This window comes from Mandrillus leucophaeus, unplaced genomic scaffold, assembly GCF_000951045.1.
Source record: "Mandrillus leucophaeus isolate KB7577 unplaced genomic scaffold, Mleu.le_1.0 Scaffold26, whole genome shotgun sequence".
Lineage (NCBI taxonomy): Eukaryota > Metazoa > Chordata > Mammalia > Primates > Cercopithecidae > Mandrillus > Mandrillus leucophaeus.
The window spans coordinates 3164895-3174054 of NW_012102698.1; the positions used below are offsets into that span (position 1 = coordinate 3164895).

Consider the following 9160-nt stretch of genomic DNA (forward strand, 5'->3'; position numbering starts at 1 on the left):
GTGGAGACAGGGTTTTGTCATGTTGGCCAGGCTGGTCTCGAACTCCTGACTTCAGGTGACCTGCCTACGTTGGCCTCCCAAAGTGTTGGGATTACAGGCGTGAGCCACCACGCCTGGCCTGATACTTAATTTTTTATATGTAGCTCTCTGCTTAGGAACAAAAGGAAAGGCAGTTTTTTGCATGACTCAGCTTTCAGCCTAATTTCTTTCTCTTGGTATAGTGAATTGGGGTCCAAGTTTTCATTTTCCTTTCACTAGTACCACTACAAAAGACAGCTTCTTTCTTCTCTGAAGGTTGCAGCTGTGTGGCCTGAAAGCCAAGAATATGCGCTCATTTTGTCTTCAGGAGAGAAGCAGCTTCAGAATGAAGCCAACGCCCAAAGACATGTATGGCTACAGGGATGACTGGGAAACAGAGCCAGAGCTGCTCAATTAAAGGCATGAAATTAAGTTAAATTAAAGCTGGAGTCCAGCTCTGTGCTCTGCAACTGTGAAGGGTGTGCCACACCATCACCTACAATCCTGAGAGAGGCCTGTGTCTACTGAGGGTACTGCAGTGGGATGCCAGCAGAGCAAATTTGGGATGCTGGAGTAAGTAGTTGGTTACTTTTGTTTATTGAAGGACTTCTCAAAAACTTTAATATACATTGTGAATCTCTTCCCTTCCCAAGAAGGGAAAAGACTTTCTCAAAAAGTAACCACAGAAACTTTTCTTATTTGGCTAGACATTTCATGATACCAGTGTTCTACACAACACAGTCAGAAATGCTGACATAAACATTTTTTAAAGTAACCAATATATTTACTGCTATTTTGTGATAACATGATACAATAAATACATATTTGGTTTTCATCCCAGTTCTAGGCACAGCATACCTAAAACATTTGCAATTTCCTGAGTGGTAGGAGTGAGAGGGGCATCTTTTATTATTCATGATAAGCCCCTTTCAATCATACCTAATGAGCTGACTGTTGGAAGATGGGGACTATTGCAAGAGGAACCAACCAGGTGATTGGAGGGCTGGAACCTTCAGTCCCTCTTCTCTAAGGAGATGGGGGAGAAAGGTTGAAGATTGAGTCTGGATCACCAATTGCTCATGATTTATTAATCATGTATGTAATGAAGCTCCCATAAGAATCCCTAAACAGTGGGTTGTGAAGAGCTTCCAGGTTGGTGACCACACAAGAGATGCTGGGAGGGTGACAAGCCTGGAGAAGGCATGAGATAGGGCATGGACCCTTTCTCATACCTAGTCCTATGTATCTCGTCCATTTGGCTGTTCCATGAGTTGTAGCCTTTAAAAATGAACTGGGTAATGTAAATGAAGTATTCCCCTGAGTTCTATGAGCCATTCTAGCAAATTATCAAATCTGTGGAAGGGGTTGTGGAAACTCCTGATTTACAGCCAACTGGCCTTGAGTCTGGGAGGCCTGGACTTGTGATTGGCATCTGAAGAGTGGCCAGTCTTGTGGGACTGAGCCATGACCTTGTGGGATCTGATGCTAACTGCAGGTAGACAGTGTCAGAATTGAACTGGATTGTAGAATACCCACTTGGTATTCAAAGAATTATAGAGAACTGCTTGGTGTGGGAGAGACCCACAATTTGGTGTCAGAAGTTTCATGATTATACTGTTTTTCCTTTGTATATTTCTTTCAAAACCATTAGGAAATCTTTTTTAAAAAAAACCTAAATTCTATCTTCCAAAAATGATTCTGTAATATTTAAATATTCCATATTACTGTGAGTGATAAACAACAGAAAGCTTTCCATTACCTTCAAATCCTCATTTAGAGAGCTGTAGTCTACTTCGAAGGCTTCTTCTTTTTCATAGATATCAATTGTTGCCTGGGTACTTTCTGCTTCAGTTCCCATCTGAAAAATACGTGAACACATGCATTTGTTGATTAAGTTTGTTGTCTTATATGGGAGTGGTTCATGGCACTCCAACAGCAATTACAATAGTAACATCAAAGATCACTTATCACAGATCACCTTAACAGATATATAATTTAAAAAAAAGTTTGAAAGATTTAGAGTTATCAAAATGTCACAGAGAGACCCAGAAAAGTGAGCAGATGCTGTTGGAAAAACGGTACCAACAGACTTTCTCAACATGGGGTTACCACAAACCTTCAACTTGTAAAACAAAAACAAAAACAAAAAACCCTGCAATATCCGTGAAGCACAATAAAATGAGGCATGCATGTGTATGGGAGGATGTGCATAGGTTATATACCAAAACTATGCCATTTTAGGTAAGAGACTTCAGCATCCTCGGATTTTGGTATACATGGGGGATCCTGGAACCATCCCTGTGGATACCAAGGAATGACTGTACTTCCAGCCAATCTAAAATGTTCTGTATAATCCAAATGTGGTGAAAAAGAAAGAAAAAAGGCCAACAGGGAAATGTTAGTGAGGCTTGGTTTTATCTTGTGATTTCTTTGGTGTCCATTCTTGCCTCTTCCTTTTCCCTCACCACCTAGAGATACTCAGCAGGGCATGTTTCTTCTGAGAAGGACCTCAATACAACTGTTGGAGAAGGTGCAGAGCAAGAACCACCCCCTCCACATGATGTAAAATATTACGAGAGTCCAGGGAACCGCCTAAGCAGCAGATGATCTGTATACTGCCTGTGGCTCATTGTGCAAAAACATTCTTAACTCCAACAACTTTAATTCTCTGATTTCTCTTGGGTATCTAATATGTAGGTAAGAAACATGGGTTCATCCTGTGGCCCTAGTCCTCTGAGATGACAGTCATTTTGCCCTTTTTCCCTCCTAGGAGATGTCTTCACCATCCCTAAAGGGGCTACAGAACAAGAGAAAGAATAAGCAAAGGGCAATGCATTAAGTTCCACACAATGGCACATATTTTACAGTCATTTGCTAGAATACCTCCACTTCAATGATGTCATCCAGTGACCCGAACAAAAGGATTATCTCAATGTCTTGCACTTTGCAATCAAGCAGCAAGTTATGCTTCTCTAATCGTTTCTGTTCCAGAGAAGTTTGAGTAATTACAACTTCTTTTTGCAACTTCCCCACTTCCCTGTAATTACACCGATATGAAAAAGTAATTTTACTCATTATATAACACTGCACCAAGGAAGAAAAATGTATGCTATAAACTTATATGAAAAAAAGATTATTCCTGTGAGTGCTGTAAGTTCTAGAATCCTCTCACTGATGCTTGTAATTTAATTGTTAACACTCCTGAGAAAGGTCATGAATATACTCAGTTAATCTAAGGGAGCATTTTCCACTAATACATGTTACTGATTCAACCAAAGACAGTGCTTTCCTAGTTACTTTATTTTTAAATCTGAGCAATTTTTCAAGCTGCAATTCTCACTCAAATATAAGCTCCACATTTTAGACCTCAAACCAAGATAAACAGTCTCTTAGCAAAAGAAATCCCTTGCCAGGTAAGTCATATACACTTAATAATCTGGTTTCTTTACTACCACCACCACTAATGTAGTAATGCCTTCTATCTGAAAATAAGGGCTTGCGTTTTACTAATCGAAATGATGTGGGATTTTTAAAAGAACTGGAAAGAGGACCAAAAGAAAATGGAAAAAAGAAAAAAAAAGAAGAAAGTAAGAACTATGTATTTTTCAAGAATATGAAGGGAAAAAGAAAGTATTCTGTTTGGGCTGAGTGTGGTGGCTCACGCCTGTAATCCAGCACTTTGGAAGGCCAAGGGAAGAGTATCATTTGAGCCCAGAAGTTTAAGACCAACATAATGAGAACTCATCTCTTAAAAAAAAAAAAAAGGAGAATGTGTTCTATTTACACAAAATACAAGAGTTTTTAAAAAGCAAGAGTAAACAGACTTTAATTCCACTCCAAAATCTTAGAACTTTCTGGCCGTATCTTGAAACACTGAAGGTCTTCGAATAGTGAGAAAAATTGTGAAATGCCAAAAGGCTGAGCAAAAACAGAGAATTAATTTTGTCTAATCACTCATAGTTGTGTAAATCATGATGCATGACAGGAAAGCAAGTGTCATTTTGGTACAGGCCAGTCAATTCAAAGTGTCGTTGCCATCATCATGGCAAACACACAAGCTAATCTTATGCCAGGTACTGGTCTAAGTACCTGGCACAGGTACTTTTTTTTTTTTTTGAGACAGAATTTCACTTTTGTTGCCCAGGCTGGAGTGCAATGGCACTCTAAGTGCATATGAATATTAACATATGTAATATTTACAGCAATTCTGTGAGGTAGGCACTATTACTATCTTCATTACTGATGAGGAAATTAAGGTATCATATGTAAACAGCAGAGCTGGGATATGAAACCAGAAATTGTGGCTCCAAATTCTATCTCCTTACTCTCTACGCTATCTTGCACAGACTAGAGGGAATCTCTGTACAATAGGAAGACAGAAATGTCAAGGTAGAATTAGGGTAAGGGACTCTATACAGGTTCATGTTTTCATCTAACAAAAATAACTATTTGTTCTACGCCAGGAACAGTGGCTCATGCCTGTAATCCCAGCACTTTGGGAGGCTGAGGCGAGCAGATCACTTAAGGTCAGGAGTTCGAGACCAGCCTGGCCAACATAGTAAAACCCGGTCTCTACTACAAAAGAAAAATATACACACACACACACACACACACACACACACACACGCCGGGTGTGGTGGTGTGCTCCTGTAGTCCCAGCTACTCGGGAGACTGAGGTAGGAGAATCACTTGAACCTGGGAGGCAAAGGTTGCAGTAAGCTGAGATCATGCCACTGCGCTCCAGCCTGGGCAACAAAGGGAGACTCCGTCTGAAGAAAAAACAAAACACCATTTGCTCTAAACAATTAACCACCTCTCCTGGTTTAGAATGTTTGAAAAAAATTAGAATGTCTGAAGGGTGTGATGTGAGACTAAGAGCAACAAAGAGCACATATTCAAATGCAACTCATTTAGTATATTTCAGATAGTTGGTGTCCATGTTTAAAACTCTGACTAGGTCTTTCAAACTGATGAAGTCTTAATTACCTATCAACAGCCAGAAACTTCTTCCGTTCCTCTTCAATTTGAGTTTGAACTTTCTCGGCATTGGAGTTCTGAGTGACACGTATGTCCTTAAGTTGCTGCTGCTTTGCCATGAGTTCATTCACTATCTGCAGACAGTTTTCTTCAGCCTGAACAGAGAGGATCTGTATTGTAGATTTACCATCTTCTATATTAATAAGGTAATTCTATGATCTTATCAATAACACCAAACCAGTTATCCTGAGATGAACCTTCTCACCCTATGTGCTACTTGACCCTCCATCATGGACGGTGACTCACATTCTATACTTTTTAGAAACTGGTGATCATTACCTGCCTTTGTCGTTCATTTTGCTATTGTTTTTTATCCTTCATTTTGAATTCATTCCTCAGCTCACTGCCATCTGACTTCTGTTCCCACTCTCCAATGAGAGTGTTTTTGCTATCATGATCTCTAATTGGGAATTAAACATTTTCCAGACTTTTATGTTTTTGACAGCCTTGATCATTTCCTCCTTCCTGAAACTCTGGGGCTTCTGTGATACCACCTCTTCTGGCTCTCCTCATAAGCTAAGTGACCATCTTCCAGATCCCATCGCTGCTCCACTGCTCTTCACTGCCTACCTCCCTGCTAGGGTGTCTCAACCATTCTCATGTGGTTTCAGTTTACTCCCATAAACCAGCAACTCCCAAATCTGTATCTTCAGCCTAGACTTCTCCCATTATCTACTCTTTAACAGCCTGCTGGAAATTGCCATCTAGACATTACATAGGCAACTCAAGCTCCACAGGTCCAGAATTTTCTCTCCTTAACCTGCTGCTCTCATTCACCAATCACCCAAGTTAGAACTAATGAGTCATCTGTGGCACCCCCTTGCCCTTCCTCCCATGCTGACAGCCAGCAAATCATAAAGCTCTGCTGATTTTACTTTATTTCTTTTTTTTTTTTTTTTTTTGAGACGAAGTCTCACTCTGTCACCCAGGCTGGAGTGCAGTGGCCGGATCTCAGCTCACTGCAAGCTCCGCCTCCCGAGTTCACGCCATTCTCCTGCCTCAGCCTCCCAAGTAGCTGGGACTACAGGCGCCCGCCACCTTGCCCGGCTATTTTTTTTTTCTTGTATTTTTTAGTAGAGACGGGGTTTCACCGTGTTAGCCAGGACGGTCTCGATCTCCTGACCTCATGATCCGCCCGTCTCGGCCTCCCAAAGTGCTGGGATTACAGGCTTGAGCCACTGCGCCCGGCCTAAGTATTTCTTAAATCTGTCCCCAACCCCTTCGATCACTAACAGGACCCTTCAGGAGATCGCAAAAGGTTTACCACATGAAGGAAGTCATAATTTCAATGAAGAAGCACTTCAGCCACCCATTATTAATTACCTTCTTTAGGTGATCAATATCTTCACTACCTTTCTGGATAGTTTCTTTTAATGTGTTCATCTTATTCAGTTTCTTCTTAAGGTGATTGCGACTATACTCAAGTTGAATATTAAGCCGAGTTTTTTGTTTTTCAAATTCTAATCTAGTATAATAAAGTCAAGCATTACAAGTGTTAACAGAAAACTTTGATTCCTTCTTAACTTTTTCTTATGGGAAATTTCAAACAAATATAAAAATAAAAGGAATACTATAATGAACCCCCAAGTAGCTGTCACCCAACTTAATAATTATCAATTCATGCTCATTCTTCTTTCATCTATAACTCCACTAATTGCCCCTCTTACCGCTGGCTTATTTGAAGCAAGTTCTAGACGTGATGTAATTTCATCTGTAAATATTTGTGTATGTATCTCTGGAAGTGAAATGACTTTTAACTCATAACCATAAAGTATTATGGCTAAAATATAATTCATTAATATCAAATTGCTGTCACTGCCAAATTTCCTTTTTAAAAATTTTCTTTTAGTCTGGGTGCAGTGGCTCATGTCTGTAATCCCAGCACTTTGGTAGGCCAAGGTGGCAGATCACTTGAGATCAGGAGTTCGAGACCAGCCTGGCCAACATGGTGAAACCCCACCTGTACTAAAAATACAACAATTAGCCAGGCTTGGTGGTGTGTGCCTGCAGTCCCAGCTACTCAGGAAGTTGAGGCAGTAGGAACTGCTTGAACCCGGGAGGTGGAGGTTGCAGTGAGTTGAGATCACGCCACTGCACTCCAGCCTGGGTGACAAAGCGAGTCTCCATTTCAAAAAAACAAAAACGAAAACAAATACAAAAAAATTTCTTTAAAAAAAAAAAAGAAAAATTGGTTGTTTGAATCAGTATCCACACATTGCATATGGGTATGTTTCTTAAATCTTTTATAATCTACAGATTTCCTCCCCTCTTTTTCTTTAAATTATAATTTATGTGTTATTCTTGTTATTTAGTCTTTTCAAATTATTATTATTATTATTATTATTATTATTTTTTGAGACGGAGTCTCGCTCTGTTGCTTAGTCTGGAGTGCAGTGACACGATCTCAGCTCACTGCAACCTCCGCTCCCTGGGTTCAAGCAATTCTCCTGCCTCAGCCTTCCTAGTAGCTGGGATTACAGGTGTGTGCTACCATGCCCGGCTAATTTTTGTATTTTTAGTAGAGACAGGGTTTCGCCTTGTTGGCCAGGCTGGTCTCGACTACTGACCTCAAGTGATCCACCTGCCTCTGCCTCCCAAAGTGCTGGAATTACAGGCGTGAGCCACCGCGCCTGGCCCAAATAACTATTCTTATATAAACACCAAACTTGGGAACTTTCATTTCTACTGTGCAGCTTCATAAACTCCTCATAAAGAATTCCATTATCAACTGTAGCTCATCCCTCCATGCTCCACCTACCCCTCTACACACCCTGCTAACAGAATCAGTTGTTCAAGAAACACTAAGTACCTCTACACACCCTGCTAACAGAATCAGTTGTTCAAGAAACACTAAGTACCTCTACACACCCTGCTAACAGAATCAGTTGTTCAAGAAACATTAAGTACTAACAGATATTGTGCTAGATACTGCTAATACAAAAACAACTATAACAATTAAAACATTAAAAACTATTTAATGAGAGGTTACTATATACCTGACACTGTTATAAAAGTTTTTACATGAATTAACTTACAAGTTGTAAAACTCTCCTAGGTCAGTAATACTATCATCTTTATTTAACAGATGAGAAGATCAAGGAACAGAGAGTTAAGCAACTTGCCCAAGGCTACCCACTTAGTGGTAGAGCCAGGGATGACACACTCAGACAGAGGGACAACGAAATCCCTGCTCTTCATCCGTGACCACACTGCCTGTAGGAGAGGTTAAGAAATTTATTTGTGCCGCAGGAGGCAGACATACAGACGATGTAGAAGTGAAACACTTCTTCACTTGGCTTTAGGGCGTCACATTACCCTGGCTTTCCTTTCCCCTGACTAGCTGCTCTTTTAATGATTCTTTCTCATCTCTTCAACTTGCTAACATCTTGTAGGATCTCTTCTCCTTTTTTTTTTTTTTTTGAGATGGAGTCTCGCTCTGTTGCCCACGCTGGCATGCAGTGGCATGATCTCGGCTCACTGCAAGCTCCGCCTCCCAGGTTCACGCCATTCTGCTGCCTCAGCCTCCCAAGTAGCTGGGACTACAGGCACCCACCACCACACCCAGCTGATTTTTTGTTAGCCAGGATGGTCTCGATAGTCTGACCTCGTGATCTGCCTGCCTCGGCCTCCCAAATTGCTGGGATTACAGGTGTGAGCCATCGCACCCGGCCTAGCTGTTTCTTGATGAAATGAAACTCAGGCATAATTCCTCTAAATTATGAAATAGTAACTATTTTTATAAATATGTAAGCTTCTTACCAACATATAATACTTTTTTTTAATAAAAATACCTTTTTTGATCAATTTCTTGTTGCTGTTTAACACGTTTGTTCTCAAATTCACGAATATTTTCCACACCAATTTCTTCACAGAAGTGTTTGAAGATATCATCTTCTACCTTTTAAGTTATTTTTTAAAAACAGATTTAATAAGCAATTTTAAGAAATATATAATCTTTTTTTTTTTTTGAGACAGAGTCTCGCTCTGTCGCCCAGGCTGGAGTGCAGTGGCACGATCTCTACTCACTGCAAGCTCCGCCTCCCAGGTTCACGCCATTCTCCTGCCTCAGCCTCCCGTGTAGCTGCGACTACAGGCGCCCGCCACC

The 9160-nt window shown here is 40.6% G+C and overlaps 1 protein-coding gene across 2 annotated transcripts in view; it reads right to left on the reverse strand.

Moving 5' to 3' along the window:
* The window catches only part of SMC1B (structural maintenance of chromosomes 1B), a 63710-nt gene that overhangs the window by 12188 nt on the left and 42362 nt on the right, over positions 1–9160 (reverse strand). For both annotated transcript variants that reach the window (XM_011984034.1, XM_011984033.1), the window contains exons 15-19: positions 8847–8953; positions 6379–6520; positions 5005–5150; positions 2902–3055; positions 1778–1876 (exon numbers count right to left, since the gene is read on the reverse strand). In XM_011984034.1, coding sequence (XP_011839424.1) covers positions 1778–1876; positions 2902–3055; positions 5005–5150; positions 6379–6520; positions 8847–8953 — 648 coding nt within the window. The remainder of the gene's footprint in view (positions 1–1777; positions 1877–2901; positions 3056–5004; positions 5151–6378; positions 6521–8846; positions 8954–9160) is intronic.